General features: G+C 37.0%; 2 protein-coding genes across 8 annotated transcripts; both read right to left on the reverse strand.

Moving 5' to 3' along the window:
- Positions 1-744: 744 nt before the first annotated feature.
- Positions 745-9,374, reverse strand: gabpa (GA binding protein transcription factor subunit alpha). 7 transcript variants are annotated; one of them, XM_081368787.1, is made up of 10 exons: positions 9,200-9,374; positions 7,619-7,715; positions 7,343-7,487; positions 7,159-7,243; positions 6,628-6,855; positions 4,247-4,441; positions 4,093-4,146; positions 3,773-3,901; positions 3,190-3,382; positions 745-1,437 (listed from the first exon to the last, which is right to left on the reverse strand). In XM_081368787.1, the coding sequence occupies exons 2-10, from the start codon at positions 7,693-7,695 to the stop codon at positions 1,176-1,178; spliced, it is 1,368 nt and encodes a 455-aa protein (XP_081224913.1). In that variant the 5' UTR covers positions 7,696-7,715; positions 9,200-9,374; the 3' UTR covers positions 745-1,175. The 7 variants fall into 7 exon arrangements, with proteins under 7 accessions (XP_081224913.1, XP_081224918.1, XP_081224912.1 ...); XM_081368792.1 differs by having other exon boundaries at positions 7,077-7,243; positions 9,200-9,329; XM_081368786.1 differs by having other exon boundaries at positions 9,000-9,307.
- A 531-nt stretch (positions 9,375-9,905) lies between these two features.
- jam2b (junctional adhesion molecule 2b) lies at positions 9,906-19,943 on the reverse strand. The gene is made up of 10 exons (XM_081368793.1): positions 19,796-19,943; positions 16,555-16,620; positions 16,353-16,463; positions 15,735-15,884; positions 15,263-15,450; positions 14,977-15,085; positions 11,596-11,697; positions 11,453-11,477; positions 11,320-11,350; positions 9,906-11,200 (listed from the first exon to the last, which is right to left on the reverse strand). The coding sequence occupies exons 1-10, from the start codon at positions 19,851-19,853 to the stop codon at positions 11,162-11,164; spliced, it is 879 nt and encodes a 292-aa protein (XP_081224919.1). The 5' UTR covers positions 19,854-19,943; the 3' UTR covers positions 9,906-11,161.
- Positions 19,944-21,487: the final 1,544 nt, after the last annotated feature.

The following is a 21,487-nucleotide window of genomic DNA, read 5'->3' on the forward strand; positions in this document are numbered from 1 at the left end:
TCATGAAGTTTTATTCCACGTCGGGATTTGGTATGGGGCCGGGATTAGGGAAAGGAGGTATGAAGTGGTGGGAATTTGCTTCAGAAATAGCCACCATTTTTTTGTTTGTGTGATTTTTGTCCCACTATCCCCTCTTTGTATTCCCCCAGTGTCTGTGATATTCACGAACACATTTTGGGACAGAAACACTTCACCTCCCCTCTTTTGTTTCACTCAAGTATGTCATAGCACCTTATAGGTCAGAGCAGGTAGAAAGGGACGGGTAGATAATGAAATAATATAATGAGTTCATGCCATATGGTCTATTGAAATGACCTTTTAAATTATTTTGAAAGTGCCATGATGTTGAAGGAAATCGTGAACTGTTGTATAATGCATTGTACGAGACAGCCATTAAACGATTCAAACATTGTGCAGTTATGTCACAGTGCACACTGCTCATTATGTTCCTGTATAGAAGTACCTTAGCTCTAAAAATCTGGTGTTGTGCTGATTTGTGGATACTCTGAGGTGAGTGTCTGTGGTCAGTAGGGAGCAGAGAAAGCTCTTTCTGTGACATTTTCCTTCAGTATCTATTCAAATCATTGGCTTAGAAGGGGAAAAGCTTTCTACAACACTGTAACCCATGAATAAAGTTTTGAATGTACATACAAACTCCTTGTGATGTGTTGTTTGGTGCACAAGACAAGAAAAAAAAGGGGTGTGTGTTTAATTGTATGCTGCATTATGCAAGACTTGGATCAGTTCAAAAACCAACTGTCTCTTTATTGCCCTCTGGTGGACAGTAAAAAGTACCTCACCTTGAGGGAATTGGACGCTCAAAAATAAAAAATAAAAGATCCTTTACAAATGGAAAATATCAAAATACACTGCCCACATGGCTATCAAAAACATAGAGTATATACAATGGAAATATAGCCGATGCAACCCTGCAGTCAGAGAACAAGCATACAAAAACTGAAAGCTCATACATGATCATCTATTCTTATATCTCACACAAACGCTCACATTCGCTCTCTTAAGCATTTTAAGGACACGCAAACACACATACACACTCATAACAAAGCGCACGTCTGCTTACAAACCCGCTGTCTCCCTCCCTGCCCAAAGTCAAATGTTTAACCCGGTTTCCTCCCATCTTAAACTTGTCTCCTGATTGGCTAGCCACTCCCTCCTCAACTGTCTTTCTCTAAAGTTGCTGCAGCCAGAGTGACTGTGGTGACGGGCTGCCCTGTGGCGGTGGCCAGCGTGACTGTGTTGACGGGCTGGCCAAGGCCATGCAACTGAACTCGGGCGAGTTTCTTCTGTTCGCACTCCGTCACCAGGTTGTTGAGCTCTGCAGCGCTGTATCCAATCAGAGTCCTCAGGTCGCACACAAACTTGTAGACAAAGCGCTTACCCTGCACTTTGCTGATCATGTCTCCGTCATAGTAGTACCTGTAGAGAGGAGACAAGATAGTGTTTTTGTTGAAATTTTATATTATCTAAAACAATAAATAAAATAAAATGGATATACTGCTGATTACCAGAGGTGGAAAGAGTACTGAAAATGTGTACTCAAGTACAAGTACCGTTACATTGCTAAAATAATACTCAATTACAAGTACTGGTGTCAAAAAAGTACTTAAGTAAAAGTACAAATTACTCTTCTCAAAAACTACTCAGAGTAGTAGTACTAGTTACTAGTTACTTTATAGCTGGCGATAGTTAATGTATTACCAAAAAATAATCAACCAAATCATAGATTTATGTAGAAAATAGCTACTTTTAACACGTTTTTACCTTATTGTCGAAGGACATTAATTAGTGGTCATGATACTGGAATTTCTAACTTCTAACAACACCTTGAAATATGTCAGTATTCAGTAGGCCTAGCCTATAATTTTTAATACCATCGGGAAAACTACCACATACTAAATATTTTAATATCTACATTTTTGTCCATCCATTTTGTCAAGGCAATCATTATTTTCAAGCATCGAAAAGCACAACACTCATTGTAACAGTAATCTATTTGAATGGAAAAGTTTAATTCAAGTCTTCTGAAGAGACACATCCACTTTATACGGTGAGATTTTAATTTGGGCTTTTGTTTACATATTTAAACATTGGTCAATAACCATTACAATAATCTAACTTAAATATTTACTCACTCAGTGTATTTGTCTTTACAATAGGGTAACATTAACTGTTGCAATAGCTCACACACAGCACAAGGAAGCTTGATTTCAAACTGAATTTAATTTGCAAAAAAGACTAGATTTTTCATAACTTTTGACAACGTTTAATTCAAGAGAATGGAGAGATTGGAGCTGGACGTCATTTGAGTCTGCAGTGAGAACCACTTGGAGAGATTTGCGAATCGCGATTGCACATGATATGACACAGTCCGAGAGCGCACACTTAATATCCGAGTCCAGGTCATTCGTATATTTGAAAGCTCGCGTCCAGTTTTCTGCGATTACATGAATGTGCCCTCGCGTTATAATATTGCACTCGTGACATTTGCCATTAAAATATGCCATAGAAACTTGCAGGTATTAATACAATTATGCGTAATAGGCCTACCTGCAATCCCGCGCTGAGAGGAGGCGGGTGTGTCAAACTCGCTGTCATTGAGATGAGAGAATGAGAACGCGCAGCTGGTATCGTATCGGTGTATAGGCCAAAATGAGTATTGACAGATATTTCAGTATTGATATGTATCAAAATATATATATTTTGACAATACTAGGCTACAATGTAGATTGTTGTTTCTCCAAACTTTCAGTCCAGCCATTAATCACTCTGAGCTCCTCGCCTCCTTCACTTATGATCAGCTCTTCAAAACCTGCTGCGACTGCGGCGGCTTTAATTCAGTCCAAATATCAGGGATTTTATTGGTCCGTTTACGATCGAATATTTTTATTGGCTACCGAAATGCCGGTCAAAGATTTGAATATCAATTCAAATTGTACTCAGTAACGAAATGTGATTTTACAAGTAGCGAAGTAGATTACTTAGTTTAATATGTACTTGAGTACAAGTAAAATTACAGATTTAATAATATACTCAAAAAAGTACAAGTACCCAAAAAAACGACTTAATTACAGTAACGCGAGTAGTTGTAATTCGTTACTTCCACCTCTGCCGATTACTAGTTGCATCTCTCCAAAAGCACCTAAACTACAGAAAGGAAATGAAATGCACCTGAGAGCTCTGCTTAGTTTCTCGTAGTTCATGGTGGGCTTGTTCTTGCGTTGACCCCATTTCTGAGCTACCAGCTCAGGCTGATTGAGTTTGAACTCGCCTTCCTCTCCCACCCAGGAAATGCAGTCCCGTGAGTCCTTATCCGTCAGCAGCTCCAGGAGAAACTGCCACAGCTGAATCTGACCGTTATTACCTGAGAGGTCACACAACACAATAATAATCAACTCAAAAATCATTTATTAAGAGTTGTGCATGGTATTTGTCTTAGTATGAGGGTTGGGCAAATTTAGAATTTAAGGCTTGCATTAAATTGTTGATTTGCGATTTTGTGAATTTGGAATGACAGGAAGAGGAAAATGCTTATAAAACGGATAGTTTCGGTCCTTGATTTCCTTGATATATAGGTAGCATTTCAAAGATTACTTACTAATTTCATCATCAATATATTAGATACTGTGTAATATTTAATATATTAACAATTATACTGAAAAATTACATGCATTTACACCACTTAGATTAATTTATTTCAAATAAGCATGATAATATTGATAAACCTACGCTTTTACACAATGTTTTTATGTACCTGTGCGGTTGCCAGGCGAGCTGCGCTCCTCTCCTGAGATCCGGGGGGCTCGGGGTGTTTTGTTGTGCTTCATCACCTTAATGGCTGTGGGTGTGGCCTGCTGCACGGGGGCAGGAATGATCTGCACAGCTGGAAAATATCAAGAAACTGTGTTACCCAGAAGACCAACACATGCTCCTTTCATCGAAAAGCTTAAGTGTTGCCTGGAGACACAAAACTGCCCTTTTAAGCAACAGTCATGTGCAGGTTATATAAAGTGTTACTCAAGAAAGTAGTCAAAAAGTGCTTTTGTTGAAGATTCAGGATCTACAGATACTCACGTTGATCAATGGTGACTGTTGCTTCCTGACCCTGATCCTGACTTGCAAGTACATCTGCACAGAGCATTACAAAGATTGAAAATTGGCTAAAAAATATTGTGGTTGCATTTGAGAATACACACCACACACACACTCTTTCCTTTGTGAAACTTACACTTGCGTAGAAGTTCCAGGTGGCTCCACAGGATCTCTCCGCTAGGCACTCTCTGGAGGAACTCCTCCTGGCTAAAAGCACAGAGCTGGCGGCCGGGGATGTGAATGCCACCCACCTCCATTTCCTCAATCCCAAACTCCTTCATAACCCAAACTGCCCAGTGGATCACCTGATCTGCTGTCCACTGCACCGGGTCTGACATAAAGACACACAAACCTCATCAGATGGCTTTACTCTGTTGCTGACTAAAGGTGTAAAAATGCAATGATCCGACAATGACAATACATTGCAGCATTTACGAATTTAATTTTATTATAGTACATTTATTTTCAAATTCATTTCTTATCTAAAAATACAATTCCTGACCTATTTTCAGATGTAAACTTGCTATTAATTGCACCAATTAATCGTATCATGATTCCTTTCACAATTTCATTGTCATTTCATTTCAGATTTCATGAAGCATGTCACTATTTAGAATAAATACATACACTAATTAGTGTTAAAAAGGTTTGGGCCCGTATGGTGTTTTTTTTTTTTTTTTTTTTTAAGAAATTCATTTTTACTTTTATTTAGCAAGGACACTTTAAACTGATCAAAAGTGACACCAAATACATTTATGTTACAAAATATTTTAAATAAATGCTGTTCTTGTAAACTTTCTATTCATAAAAAAGTCCTGAAATTTTTTTACTATGGTTTTCACACAAATATTAAGCAGAACAACTGTGTTCAACATTAAGAAAAGTTTCTTGAGCACCAAATCAGCATATTGCAATGATTTTCAAAGGATCATGTGACACTGAAGACAGAAGTAATGGCTGCTAAACATTCAGGAATTAGTTACATTTTTAAAGGGAACATGAACTGAGGAACTTTTGATAAATAAGAGATCATCATGCTATAAAAGAATATCCTGTAAGTTTCAGAACTGAAAACTTCCTTGTTAGTCCAAAAACAGCTTTTACTGTAACCAAGCCCAGAGAACGACTCATTGTGGAATGTGCCTATCTATAGGTGAAAGACCACCTCTACAGAAGAAAATCAATGCCCACTTCATCATTGCAACTTTGGCCCCGCCCACTGGTGTGTTAGTGAGATGATGAGAAGAGAAGAGTGATACAGGATTAATGGACTAAAAATAACATTAGCTTCCAAGGGATCCTAATGCTAGGAAAATGGTTATTTATTTTCAACAATGTGAAAGTCTCAGTTGAGCATTATTTATTTGTATTCAGTACATTTCACTGTGGATAATTTGGTAAATCAGTCGTAATTTCAGCGCAGGCTTTTCAAACAGACTTTTATGATATGGACTCGACAGTAACGCGACAACATGTAAGTAACAGTGTTAATTCCACTGCCTGATCTGTAACCAGTGATTTCTGATAGGTAATGTTTCATGTAGCTACAGTCAGAAGTTCTTTGTCTGTGTCAGTAAATCAAACCAGTGACTAAACGGTCAGCTTCACATTGTTTCTCTTAGTAGGATGAAAATATTCTGTTATTTCAACTGATTAAATTATACATAGAAAAGGATCAAAGAACACTCCCTTTACAATCGCTGGAGCTGTCAATCGAACAAAACTCCTGTTATAATCCATGAATCTCTTATTTACATTGTGTTTGCACTGTCAGTTATGATGAAAGCAATCGTTAGTGTGCAAAAATCGAGTTGCAATGATGAGATCACTGCATTCATGCACTCAACATATCTGTGATCGGCTAAATGCTCATCACTGCAACTTTCATACCACAATCTAAATATAATGCCATAGATCTAAATATAATGCTATAATCATTCACATGTAATACTTAGCTATTTCATATGCAAAGATGTTATCCAATCACAGCAGTGGGCGTTTACACTGAAGTCTCAAAGCAGACACAACCCTTCAAACAGAGCGTTCAAATCAGAGGGCTAAAATCAGGGTAGGAAAAATGCCTTATATTTCTAAATTATGAAATTGTTTGATGTAAAAAAATCAAACTACCATTATAAATGCACCCGGGGGAACATCATAAAACAATAAAACAATGCAGTTCATGACCCCTTTTAAATATATTAAAATAGAAAAAAAAGTTATTTTAAATTGTAAAAATTTCACAAAATTACTGTTTTTACTGTATTTTTGATCAACTAAATGCTGCCTTGGTGAGCATAAAGTCTTGATACTTTTGCCTGGCTCCGCATCACGAGTATCCGCTGACTGCGCGCGCACCTCCCCAAATGGACGAGGCGTTTATACTTGACAAGTATAACCAGGCTTTAGAGACTTTACACATTTAAAAAAATCTTACCAACCCTAAATCTTTTTTAAAAATTCTTTAAAAAAATTACATTTAACTCTGAAACACGTTAATATCAACGGACTACTCACCATAGGGAATGTTCAGTCGAACCTGCTCCTTGCGGTAGCCTTCCAATGCGGCCGCCCAGCGGGTCACCTGCTCTGAAGTCTCGTCAGGAATGGAGGCTCGCTCCACTGCAATCACATGTCCGTCCTCCACCAGATGGGCTTCCTCACCAGCAGCCGCGTCTGGATCAATCACCACCTCCACAGTCTCCACTGGTTTCACGATCTCCAGAATATTCAATTTCTCTTCACCTAAAATGGACCACACAAGCACGTCAAGTATTTATTTATTTTTTATTGCTGTAAATGGGTAAATGGGTTGACTTCACTTGTTCAATGTAAATGATCCTTTCAGAATTTTTGAAAGTACAAATATTCATGTAGCCTCTCAATCAATATGGGCTCATAAAAGCTGCATGCATAATTATAAAAAAATTAGCAAAGTGCTCACACCGCAGGACATTTCAACTAACCAAATATTTTCAGTTGTCTGAAGAGTATGTTGACAAGTTCAGATTTGTCCAACAGCAATACAAGATCATTGTAAACTGTTACCCTGTTTCGTGACAATCTGCACGCTGAGCTGTACTGTGCCATCTGTCTTCACTCCTTGATCGAACAGGCTGTGATCAGGATGCAGCTACGTGAGGAAAGGAGCGGAGACAGGGAGTGAAGAGCTCAGCCAATAAATACAATGAGTGTACTCAAAATAAGTTTACATTAATAGAGAGGCACATACTAGGATGTCCTGCAGACAAATGTCATATCCATCCAGCGGGACCTGAAGACGAGGCTCCAGTAACTTCTTTAGGTTACCGATCGGCTCATTGATGTCAATGTCTTGAGTAATCAGTTCAGCTGCTGTGATGGTTTGCTCCTCAATCCTGACATTTGGTCACAAAAAAAACCCAGATAATTTCACAGGCACAAGATACACATTGCTCAATGAGATGCTTCCTCAAAACATATCACATAAAGAGGAAAAAAGGATGAGAAAGATAAAGAAATCACTTACCCTTCCTCTAAACACTCCTGTTTCTCCCGTCCATCAATCTCAATTTCAATCATCTCCTCTGTCTCACTTTTTGACATCCCTACAACTCCTTGTCCAACTATGAAGCAAATGCATAAAAAAAGACAAAATATTTTTTTTGCAAATAATTTAATCACAAGAAAGTGTACAATTATCAGTAACACTTTACAATAGGGCCTCCTTTGTTAATATTATTTAATGCATTAGCTAACATGAACTAACAAAACACATTTGATTTTTTTTTTGTGTGTGTGTGTTTATTAGTCTTTGTTAAAGTTATAGTTAATAAAAATAAAATTAATGTTAGTTAACATGTATTAGCAAACATTGACTAAGATTAATAAATGCTGCAGTGTTTAAGTTTTCATCGTTGTTAGTTTATGGTAACTAACGGCAACAAATAAAACTTTATTGTAAAGTGTAACCAAATGATCTCATACTTATAATCTTGTAAATAAACATTTATTTAAAATAATTTCTGCCATTTTAATGAACAGTTAGGTAATATAAAACATCTAAATGTGAGCCAAACGGCACTAAATGGTCGGCTTAACGCACTGTTAAAGAAGTCTCTGAAGTCTCATAAACTCTCACGCAACACCGAGGCTTTGCTAGAGTAGAGGCCCACCATGACATTTTCCCTGCATTAGCACTCTTATTAAACACAAGAGACGCGCTTGTTATTAAATTGATGCCATTCATTTGGTCAATCCAATTTTTATTTTAGTGTGTAGATTTAAACGCACAATTTTATTAATATAATTTCCACCAGCGACTGGGTGGGAAGACGACGCGCGAATCCATACAAACGCAGTTGCCATGTTGGAATGCTTTTGGGTTTCGTAATATAACCGCAGAATTGGGCGTAAAAGACGACTTTTTAAAACTTCTAAAACTTTCAGGGGTAGCTACACATCAAGACTTTTGATTCTGGAAAGTTAAAACGGAAATGGAAGAAACGGAAACAAAACAAGAGAAGGGCAGATGTAAAAGCAGCCGGAAATCCTGGCCGAAGTCACGGCGGCTGACAAGACTTCCGAAAACAGCCGTGCGACTGAAGAAACGAACGGAAACATCACGGTGTTTAATTATGCGGAATATAATATCTACGAGAGGTACAATCATGAATGGGATATGTATGTATACCTGGCCTCTTTGTTAGCTGCTTAGCGTATGCTGACGAAAGACAGAGAGACACGCCTGGTTGAACTGAATATATGCTCACGCGAACAGCTCGCGCTAACTTTCACCAAAACTCGCGCATCTGTTTTTTACGACCGAGTTATCTACATAAACAACATCTCTCGATAAAAAAAAAGTTATATTTTAAAAGATCCAGAATAAAATATACTGATATCTTTACCTACTGTTTGTCGGGTGTGAGAGGGCTGGGTTATTGTCAGTTCTGTTAGCACTCCAGCTAGCTCTGTTTCCCCCAGGATGCTAACAGTTAGCTCACGCAGAAAGCGGGAAAACTGACACGCTTATAACCTCACACACTTGTAACATTCTTATTTCTGTCCGCGTTTATCTCAGATAAATTAGTATCGCGGCCCAACGTACCTCTTTATCCCGTTCAGTAAGTGCTGTGTTGGAGTTTTTTCGGACTAAAGCTGTGTGTCAAGGGCTATAGTTTAGTGTGTGCTAATAAGTTGAGCGAACGTTCATGCTGGTTTTTGGTCAACATTGCATTGGGGGCGGGGATGAGCTTGAGGCCTCGCTGCCCACTGACAGCAACATGTACACCCCGCTCTGTTCAGTTTTTCCACAAAATATCATAATACATATGAGTATTTATTTGATTAGTTGTACTAAATAACAGCCAGCAGCAGAATCAGGAGGTGTTGACTTTCTCAGTGTCCGAAGTGTGAAAATCGACGCAGATATTATTGAATACTTGTAAATTTATATTTATACAGTTGTGTATATATTGCATAATGTGCACATCTGGAAATCAGCCTTCTGTTTACTCCATCTTTATGTAGCCTATATGCCTATATTATTTTATTCTTAATCCTACTTATTTAATTGCTCCTGGAAACCACAACAAATTCCTTGTTTGCATATTTGGCGAATAAAGCACATTATATTTAAAAAGTTTCTTTTTCATTTTTCACAAGCTGATTGATACTAACGTTACAGTCCTGTGACACTTCAAGTAAATGTTCCAAAGCAAAGAAATGTCTCACCCTGTTGTATAAACCTGATTTTGGATGTGACTTTTATCGATGCCTTGAAACCAATGATTAAATAAACAACTTGGAAAACTGATTTGTGCATTTCTTTATTTAACAGTGAAAGTGTATGCTAAAGTAATTTATTCTGTGTAAAAATAGGTTATATATATATTAGAATGAAGTCTGAATTTTGCATTTGCTTCATTTTACATAGATAATGTAACAAAAGACCAAAAAACATCAAATCAGCTAAACCAAACCGTTAAATAAGCTCAAACACATTGTTTAACTCTGTCTAGATGTTAAAGGGATAGTGTAGTGTCGTCTATGGTGGATTGTTTGGTTATCACTATGCATGTCTAGTGAAAAGTGTTCGATTGGTTAAAACTGCTTCTGTAATTAAAAGAGAAGTGTGCAGATCTGAGAAAACAAAAAGTACGAAGTTGCTGAAAGGAATTTTCTGTCTCTTGGCTTTCTATGCACGCTACAAATAGTTCACCCCCAAAAAATGACAATTATCTCATCATGTAACCTCACTTCTATTGTCCCAAGCCAATTTGACTTTGTTTCTTCTGTGGAATGTAAAAGAAGATATTCTGAGAAATGTCTCGGTTGTTTGTCCATACAGTGAAAGCCACTTCTTCAAAATATCTTCTTTTTTGATTAACAGAAAGAAAAAAAAAGTCAAACAGGTTTTTGAATGACATGACAGTGAATGTTTCTCTCTCTCTCTCTCTCTCTCTCTCTCTCTCTCTCTCTCTCTCTCTCTCTTATTGGGAAATACCTATCATCAGACAACTGATGACACTTATTGAAACATTAAAAAAAAAAACACGGCAAGGTAAATGATTAACATTCTACTGAACATTGATTGTATGATGATTAATAGACTTTAGAGACATCCTGAGACAAGTCAAGCTTGTTTCCGCTCAGATCAAGTGGACCATCACATCTGTAGTCGGCCCTTTATGCTCAGTGGCTTGGTGATTGAAACCATTGCCTGTAACCTGCGTTGGACAAATCTGGCATAAAATAGTGCAACATTTGTACAGTATCTATAAACACTAGGTAGTCCAAAGTCAAAATAATATTACAATAATACGCAGTATCCAAAAAAAGCTTTTTACAGTAGTAGAAGAGTAACAGCAGAGATTAACTTTAGGTCTGTTGTGGATTGTTCAGCTGTAATCAGCCCTCACCACCAGGGGGCGTGTTTCTTACCCTCATGGCCCTTTAGAGCAAAGCAGAGATATAGACACGTATTTGATGTAATATTTAATTCTCCGGCCTGTGAGGTCAATTGAATTCACTTCTGTCAGCATGGTGCTGTCCAAAATGTGCACACTCTTCAAAGCACAAAGGATTTTGTATGTTTGTAGCGTCTCGGCTGAGGAGAGAGATGAACATTCTGATGAGGACCAGCCATTATTATAAACAGAAGCCTTTACAGTGTCATTACTGTATCATTTGATTATTAAGTTATAAATAGGAAACTTAAAGACTTACATCTGTTGGAGGGTTACAGCTGGTCTTTGTTCTGCAGAAAAGTGAAGAGAAATAACCACTTTGTTTCAAATGGTCTGTTATGTTTTATTCTTATAGATTAGAGTGCATTAAAAAGTCCTGCAAAAAGACTTACCTTTGTATTGTCTCTCCTTTATTCTCTGTTGGTAAATGCAAGACTTATGTTAGTAGATGAAGACAAGACACATTTGGGTTCATAAACAGGTATAGTAAGTTCCCCAACAGCCCATATACTGTTTTGAATGAAGTATCACTCACTGCGGCAGCGTCGACAGCACAGACAGATGGACACACAGCACGAGAGAAGCAACAGGCACGCTCCCACTTCTAATGCTATAATTATTGTCATGTTGAGCTCAACTGCAACAGAGCATGTCAAACAGATATGCAAAGGGGTCATAATTATGCACTTTTTATCTAAATATCAGAACTATTAGAAGTGAGCGGGACGGGTGAGGGGCGTAGTTTGTGAGGGGGTTGGGGGGAGATAACCCCCCCAATATTTTAATCTATGCATTACAACCCCCCCCAATATTTATACCATGATCACATGAGAAGGAGGCATACCCAAACTTCAACCCCCCCAATGTTCAAACCAAATCTACGCCCTTGAGCGGGTCACAAACTAATGCGGGGCTAGTTGTAACACACATGGTTTAAAACTTTCCACACATGCAAGCATGACGAAATTTAGTGTATTTATTTGTTGCCATATCAACACTATATAGAGAAAAAATTGCGGCAAAATGAAAAAATCTTTGGAAGATATCCCTGAACATTTAACCATAGAAAAAGTAAATTTCTTAATGAAGTTATTTTTTTATCTCTGTTTTTTTAGATTAATCGCCAATCTGTTATTTAACAGTTGAGATAGATACCAGCAGAAGACAATTGCCGGGTTTAAATCCCAGTTGCACAGGTGGGGCATGTTACAACATTGCGTTACAATGTGCCCCTGTTAGAACTATGCTATTCTATTCAATACTTTTATGAATTCTATTGAGAAACCAAGAGAAAATGGTGAATAAAGATATTTTAGCCTATATGAAAAAGTTAATTGTATTTTATTGACAAAATGTTTTAGTTTGTCTTGTATATTTCTTTGATTAGATCAGATAACATTTTAATCTGGCATATAGTCATGTTACAATGTGCCCCTCACGTTACAATGTACCCCACCTATGGGGCATGTAAAAATCACATAATTGTACTAGACATATGGGAAATTAATGTGGGGAAAAAAAACCCAAGTGGTTCTCTTAACCCCAAGTGGATTTATAAAAACTGAGAAAGTAAAAAAAAAGTGTTGGGTTGTGCCTCGCTCTCCCCTACACTACAATATGTTTTTGCAGGGGTAAAAATTATCCCAAACTCCACGATTCAAAAATAGTAAAAAAAAAAGAAAAAAAACATAATATTGTGAAAAATTATACATTTCAAATTTGAAATGTAACTTATCCTTGTGATGGCAAAGCTGAATTCTCAGCCGCCATTACTCCAGTCTCCCATATTTCAATATCGTCACCTTCCTAAAATAATAGCCTAAGTAATTTTTTGACAAAAAATATTATTTTGCATAAGTCATCTCCTCATGATGCTGGCCACCTCTGGTAAAATCGCCCACATTCTCAGTTGAACAGATCATGCATTTCTACCCCTGTAGTATAATGGCCAATGTCAAGAGTGTGACTTAAGCTGTCAAAAGACAATGAGACTTAGGCAATTTTACAAGCTTTTCAAGATGGCATCAAGAAGAACGAAAATCTACTCAACCTCAATTATTGGTTCAGTTTTTTGTGTTTTCTGAGAAACCTGAAAAAATGACTTGGGCAATTATTTTAGGAAGGTGACGATATGCTTATTTGGTGTTCAAGAAACATTTCTTATTATTACCAGTGTTCAAAACAGTTTTTGTAAATACTTGGTTTCAGGATTTTTTGATAAATAGAAAGTTCAAAAGAACTTTTGCAACATTATAAATGTCTATACTGTCAATTTTGATCAATTTATTGCATCCTTGCTAAATAAAAGTCTTAATTTCTTTCCAAAAAAATGTCTTACTGACCTCAAACTTTTGAACGGTTGTGTAGATGCCAGCCAGTTCCAGTAGCAGTTTTAACATTAAGTGACATAGCATCTGATGCACAGAAGCCAATGGCACATGTCACTATGCTTATTAGCACATCCGGTCTTCATTGGCATGTGCCAGTGGATAGTGGCATGTGTCACTGACATTATTGGCATGTGCCAGTGGATAGTGGCATGTGTCATTGACATTATCGCGACACACTGACACTCACACGACACCTGACTGACACCGAGTCGTGGAACATGTTGCCGTGTGTTGTGACACCTCCAGTAGTGACTGACAGATGAATCGAGCACCTATACTGACGTAATTGTGACGCAAAATATTAAATAAATAGACTAATTTTGTGATATTTTAAATATCAATTATGCATTAAAGTCAGTAATATTTTTTCAAACGTGTCATTTGTGTCACGTCTGTATTTGATTGGCATGTGACACTGAATGTTTTGTAATACCAGTGATACTTTATGTTGTTTATCTCGCAAAGTCACAAACTGCCCATTCTAGGAAAGACACGAAATAAATCTATCATAGGTCACTACGAATAACGTATTAACAGTCGCGTCCGTTACTGTAAACCTGTATTTTAGCATGATGCTGCACAGAAGCACGCCAGTATAAGTAAGTGTAACACTGGACAGCGCAAGATTCTCATCTGATCTAAATGTGTGATCTAAATCTTTGATCTGAATGCCCTCTTTGTACATTTTCAATTTACTCTTTTAACAATGTTTCAAAAGATCATGTATAATTTATTTCTTTAAAGGGATACTCCACTTTTTTTGGAAATAGGCGCATTTTACAACTCCCCCAGAGTTAAACAGTTGAGTTTTACCGTTTTCGAATCCATTCAGCCGATCTCCGGGTCTGGCGGTCCCACTTTTAGCATAGCTTAGCATAGATCATTGAATCGGATAGGACCATTAGCATCTCTCTCAAAAAAATGACCAAAGAGTTTCGATATTTTTCCTGTTTAAAACTTGACTCTTCTGTAGTTACATCGTGTACTAAGACCGACGGAAAATGTAAAGTTGTGATTTTCTAGGCTGATATGGCTAGGAACTATAAATAGGTCTAATAGGTTAGACAAACTTAGTCCCGGTCACATTGGAAGTTACCGAGCTGGGGATTATTTTCAGGCGCTGCGTCATATTATTACACCTGCTGCACCCATGGTACAGCAGCAAAGTTTCTTGATTATTACGCAGGAATGAGAGTATAGTTCCTAGCCATATCAGCCTAGAAAATCGCAACTTTACATTTTCCGTCGGTCTTAGTACACGATGTAACTACAGAAGAGTCAAGTTTTAAATAGGAAAAATATCGAAACTCTTTGGTCATTTTTTTGAGAGAGATGCTAATGGTCCTGTCCGATTTAATGATGTATGCTAAGCTATGCTAAAAGTGGTACCGCCAGACCCGGAGATCGGCTGAATGGATTCGAAAACGGTAAAACTCAACTGTTTAACTCTGGGGGAGTTGTAAAATGAGCCTATTTCCAAAAAAAGTCGAGTATCCCTTTAAATGACCAATTTGTAATTAACTTACATTCAGTTATCTTCATGTGCTGGCCTGCACAGCTTTTGGGTGCCCCCACTCCATTGGATGCCTCACATCGATACTGACCCTCATCAGATTTGGATACCGTCTTGAATTTCTGTTCAAAAGCAAAGGAAAAGAAACAGTGTATATAATTCACATATGCCATAAATGCATCAAATACAAACAATAAGCAGCATTTGTTAGCAGTCAAGGGAAAAGGCTACAGGAAGGTCAATGTTTTGATCAAAATGTTTGCCCATGTAATGGAAAGAGATTGTAGCACTACACCAACCAGAGTCCCTGTTTTGGGGTCCAGGGTGTAGTTGATTTCAGCAGGCTTGCCAATGTTAAGTGGTTTGTTGTCTTTGTACCAGCTGTAGGTGGCAGCAGGAACGCTGAGTTTGTCTTTACAGTGGAGCTCCGCAGAAAATCCTTTCGTGACTTTTTCTGGAACCTCACATGACGGCGCATGTGGCGGCACTGTCCATGTAAGACAGATCATACTGCTCACTGACAGAAAGGTTATGTTTAAGACAAGGAGTTATGAATACACTCTTAAAAATAAAGGTTATTCAGACTTAGAAAAAATTGTTCTTTTGAGAACCGTCTATTGAAAGGTTCTTTGGGGAACCAACAATTTTTCTTCTATGGCATCGCTGTGAAAATGCTTCTTTCTTTTTTTTTGGGAAACTTTATTTTTAAGAGTGTACCATTTGCTGCACATGTAAATATTGAAAATAAGAGTACAAGACTTTCATTCCCACCTAGCACAATGAGGGTGACGGTGACCTCCCCCAGCTTGATTTTGTCTTGGCGGGCTGTGACTTCGCAATGATACACTCCCGAGTCTTTCTGTGTGACACCACGGAGGGTCATTGTTGCCCCGTCGATGGACGCACGGCTCTTAAATCCACCTGGTAATGGTGAGAGTAAGTCAGAACATTCTGAAGAAAAAACATACTGTATGTGAATGAAAGTATTGTTCACTGAAAGGTGCAGTCACATATACAATTGCTTGGCAGGGTTTCGTGGACGAAATCTAGTAATTTCAATAGGAATCTGTGCGATCAGAAGTTTCACACGAGGGTAAAAGATTTCCCGACACAGATTTTGCAATGGGTTCAACAGCGACCAAAAAAAAAGCTGCTTGGTTTTAAAGTGACTTCTGTGTGAGCTTCATACATCATCATTACACTACTGACAATCAACCTTTTTTGCTCGTAAAATTTCACGGAAATTTCGCAGATGTGACCGCACCAAACAGAATGTCATTTGGTGCCACAAGTGGTGTAAATGACACTTCTCCTTTTAAAAGATTTCATAAAATATCTAATCTAAAGCTATATACAACAAGAGAGATAAGGGAATAAACAACAACAAACCTGTAAAATCGCCATCAAAATAAACGTATGAAACCTCTTTGCCTCTCTTCTTCCATTCAACACGTGGGTTTGTTTCTTTCTCTGTCCTGAACTCACAGGAAAGGACAGCATCTTTGGAAAGAACAGATAAAAGTGTCAAATCAATATGGTCTGAAAGCTTTTAAACACGTCCAGCTGATTATCTGAAGACTAAAGAACTCACTTGTGTTTTCATGCACTTCCACATTTGCTTTGCTTGTCGTCACAGTAACAGGATCTGAGCTAGGAACTGGAGGATAGAAAAGATACAAACAAACACATGAGTGTGTTTGAACACACTCCCACAGCATTTTTATAATAGCAAACTAAGTTTGTAGAAAAAACAAATCCACCTACAATGAAAGACTATGAGAACCATTTTATGTTTGCCCCATAAAGTTTTTGTTTTTTTACTGAGGATGAATTGAAATTCTGCCACTTAAGAATAAAGGTTCTTTATTGGCACTAATGGTTTTCATGAACAACCTTTAAAATCCAAATAAAAGGTTCTTTAGATTATAAAATGTTCTTCACACTGAGATAAAAAATGGTTCTTTTAAGAACTGATCACAGAAAGTTTCTCTGGGGAACCAAAGACGGTTCTTCTATGGCATTGCTATGAAATAAAGAAAAACCTTTGCAACCTTTATTTTTAAGAGTGATGCACTGTTGATATAGCTTAACTTACACAGTAAAAAATAAAAAATCCTCATTTTGACAGTAAAAGACTAAAATGCTACAGTAAAAAGCTGTTCATTGTTGAACGTTATGTTACTATGTAACTATATGGTGAAAAACTGAAATAGATCTAATGGGACATTTCATGTAATTTTACAGTAAAATAAAAAAATTTGGAAGTGAAAATAAGTCATAACTGAAAAAAAAAAACATTAATTGACATTTCCATAATTCTCTTTGTTCACAGCTCTTATTTGATAGTTATTTATTGAAATAACTATGTATCTTCTTAGTTTTCTCTTCACCATCTGTGTCTTTGTGTAAAAGGCAGATTTTATTTGGTATATTAACATTATTTCAGTTAAAGGTAAAGTGTAAAACTTAAATTGTTGCTTCTGCATTTTTACATTTTTAATAGTAGTTCTGGCAACCACAGTTGTCTGGGTTTTTTTTTCTGTAAAATTCACAAAAAAATTGTTTTACAGTGTAATCACAAACAATCCGTTAAATTAGATTTATTTAATCAAGAGTGTATGTTAGATTATACTTTACAACGAGGTTCTAAACTTTAGTTAACTACAATAGTTAACATAAACTATTGAAAAGTACTTCTAATGATTTTATTAATAATAGGCCTAATAGTTATTGTAAACAGCATTTACTAATACATTATTAAAAACAAATAATAATACTTAATGGACCTGAGCTAACATGAACTAACAATGAAAAGTTATTAATTAACGTGAACAAAGATGAACTGTTAATTAATAGAACCTTTTAGGAAAGTGTTACAAGTTTTCTATATTATGCCCCTGAGCAATACTATATATATAATATTTAAGTAAATAAGCAATAGAGTAAAGAGAAGTTAAAAAACACTGAAGTTTTTCCTCAATTGTGAAACCTCACTAACACTCACCCCCTGCTCTGGTGGTGCCAGGAACAGGGATGTGTAGGAATTTACATAATGGATGGATGTTCTTCTGACAGAGTCTGGCTGTGGGGGGTGGCACAAACCAGACCTGATAACCTCACACACTGAAAAACAGGCACTTCTGGGGGAAAGTGAGGGGAAATACTTTCCTTTTATCTGTGTAGCTCCCTTTCTATAGCCGTGTAGAAAAGAACTGAGTTTCATATGAGACGAGAGAGAAAAGGTGTGGAGGGTCTTTTTACCCGGAGATACAAAGACGTACTGTGCTGCTGTAACTTAAAACCCCTTCAGCTGGAAGAGGACTAGAGTTAAAATCACAGACCACCCCACAATGTATTTAACAACCCTAGCACTCAGTGGCATGAGATCTGAAAGTTCTCAGAATAAAGCCAATCAATGTTATGAAAGTCAATGTTAACCTAACATTTTATAGCTACATTTATCACTCTTTTAACATCTATACAAAAAGTAAATTGTTACATAATTTGTTAAACACATATTTAGATCTCTCTAGGGTGGGAGCAAGCATTTCTCATGGTGTTCCGGGTAACCATAATCTTCATGATAATGACCAATACTGAAGGAGTCAGGCAAGGGGCATCAGCGACATGAAAGGGTCTCTGCCACATCAGACTGAAGTTCAGATCTGGACAGCTTCTTCACAGACATTTTATCACCTTCAGGATCTCATGTGTTCAAACACTGTTAAAGAAGTTTGTGTAAACACAGTGTCTTACAAGACCCCCACCCATTCTATCCAGACCCTCAAAGCATCAATCTCTCTTTGAAAAAAGCACACACACACACACACACACACACACACACACACAAACACACACACACACACACAACACCCAGTTTCGCTATCTCCATAAGCGTAATGATTTTTATACTGTACAAATTGTATCTTCCATCCCCTAAACCTACCCATCAAACTTGCTGCATTTTTACATTAATTAGTTTGTTTATTAATCTATTTCCCTTGAGGACCACTGGCTGATTTCAGGTTTTGCTATCCTTCTGGGGACTTTTGGCCTGAATATAAGCCTTTATACACACACACACACACACACACACACACACACACACACATCATGGGTTTTCATGTTTTATGGGGACAATCCATAGACATAATTTTTACACATTTTTATTTTATGGGCGTAATGATTTTTATACTGTACAAATTGTATTTTGTAGCCTACCCATGCAGTAAACCTACCCATCACAGAAAACGTTCTGCATGTTTAGATTTTCCAAAACGTAACTTTGTATGATTTATAAGCTGTTTTCCTCATGGGGACCAAAAAATTTCCCCACAAGGTCATGGGATTTTGGACATTGACACATTTGTGGGGACATTTTGTCTACATAATGGGTACACACACACACACACACACACACACACACACACACACACAATCATTCATGTCAAGACACAAATAAAATAAAACAAGTAATTAAATTAAAAATGAAACAAATAATAATGATATAATATATTCTTTATATTATTTGTAAAATTTGAAATAACTTTTAAGCATGTAAATGTTTTTATAGCAGCCAATTATATTCGCAAGGCTAACACTAAAAATCATTTAATGCATTTAAAAAAAAAAGTATATATCATTATTAACAGGGCTAAATGTAGATTCAAGTTATTAATGAAAGTTAGGATCTGTGTTTTACAACTCACCCCTCAGAGTTCCCACCATTTCAGTTAGAATCATAAATTCTTTCTTTCAAAACGTCCAGAACACGACACACCACATAAAGAGCATCGGATATTGCGAAAAACAAGCATCATCAATATACTTACTGTAGAGCAGCATGAGAAGAGCGGGAAAGGTTAGTATGTGTGTTGTACTCATCTTCATATTGTCCGGCGCGTGTAGGAGCGCGTGGAGAGTCTGATGTGTTTCTCGTTCTTCGGAGGTTCTTCAAGATGGTTTGCGCGCTCTCGTTAGAACGATGCGCGAGCACGCCGCAGATGCCCTGAGACATGTGTTGTGTCTTTGCTTTGCATATGAGCGACATATTTACATACAGCCTATGTCTTATGAATCTTGAAAAATCTTATTCCTTGTGATCTTTCTTATGCTTTTAATAGGCAAGCGTGGTAACCACAGTTTCAAAATATAGATATTGTTACTTCTGTAAAACTATGCATATTAAAACAATAGGCTATAGCCTATCTTTCCCACGTTTCTATAATTTTACTTACTTTAAAGCTATGACAATAATATCATATTATGAAGTTTTGTGCTATGCACAATCATTTTTTTATATATAAAACTGCATCAAATTTGGAACCTTTGGTTTGGTTTTGGTTTAGTCAAAAATAGGCTATGACTGAATCAACTTAACGATTTGGTTACAACAATATAAGCAAACTCAAACTAAGTTTCAGATCAAGCCCTTGAAGGTAAAGTAGTTCACCCAAAAAGGGGAATTTTGTCATAATTTACTCACCCTCATGTTGTTCCAAACCTGTATGAGTTTCTTTCTTCTATTGAACACAAACCTGAGACATGATTTATCAGTAGAAACTGTGATTAATAGTAATTTCATGGAAAGTGCTGAAGTCCTACAGTTTGGCTTCATGTTTTATGAGCTGCCCTTTCAGGGAAATGTTTGGCTTAATACAATAAATTTGTCGGTCATAATTCTGAAGAATCCACACGTGTGCAATTAAGATAACATGAGAGAGATAATATGTTGCTGTTTTGCACTGCTATGGGTTTAGGTTTCAGGAACAAGGATGCATTGTTCATGGATGTTGATTTGGAGACCTCACACTCTTGTGGGTATGAAACTTTTGACAGCTGCTTTATCCACAGTATTCCTTTCCTCGGTATGACATGGCATCAACACCTGTCCATATCAGTTGTTGTGCTGATGTCAAATCCACACATGTGCGTGTTATCCACACACACACATGTGCCCAACCGAAATGCACCACTCCACTGTTATTATGTGTGTGTGGGGGGGGTTGTTCTCAAACTAGGTCAAATAAATTTAAAAGAAAGAAAGAAAGAAAGAAAGAAAGAAAGAAAGAAAGAAAGAAAGAAAGAAAGAAAGAAAGAAAGAAAGAAAGAAAGAAAGAAAGAAAGAAAGAAAGAAAGAAAGAAAGAAAGAAAGAAAGAAAGAAAGAGCATCCAATCTCTAAACTTTGTATATCTCATAAGGAAGTGACCTGGTACTCTGAACTTAAAAACAAAAGTTTACAAGAAAAGCAAACAATAATGAAATATAATGAGATGTTATTTAGATAAACATAAAACGTGTTGAAGCACATGATGGCAAAAGCTAGTGTACTCTCAGAAATGGGATAAGACAAAGGTTATAAAAGGGTTGTAAATACTGTCTTTTATAAGACGCACTGATTTGATCCCACAGCACTGAGAAAAACACAAGTGAAGAGTCAACACAGACCAGCAAAATCAACACAGGTAAGAAGTACATTTCTGAAGAAAAACTGTCTTTCTTTCTTTCTTCCTTCCTTTCTTTC

This window comes from Scardinius erythrophthalmus, assembly GCF_964197995.2.
Source record: "Scardinius erythrophthalmus genome assembly, chromosome: 6".
Taxonomy (NCBI): domain Eukaryota; kingdom Metazoa; phylum Chordata; class Actinopteri; order Cypriniformes; family Leuciscidae; genus Scardinius; species Scardinius erythrophthalmus.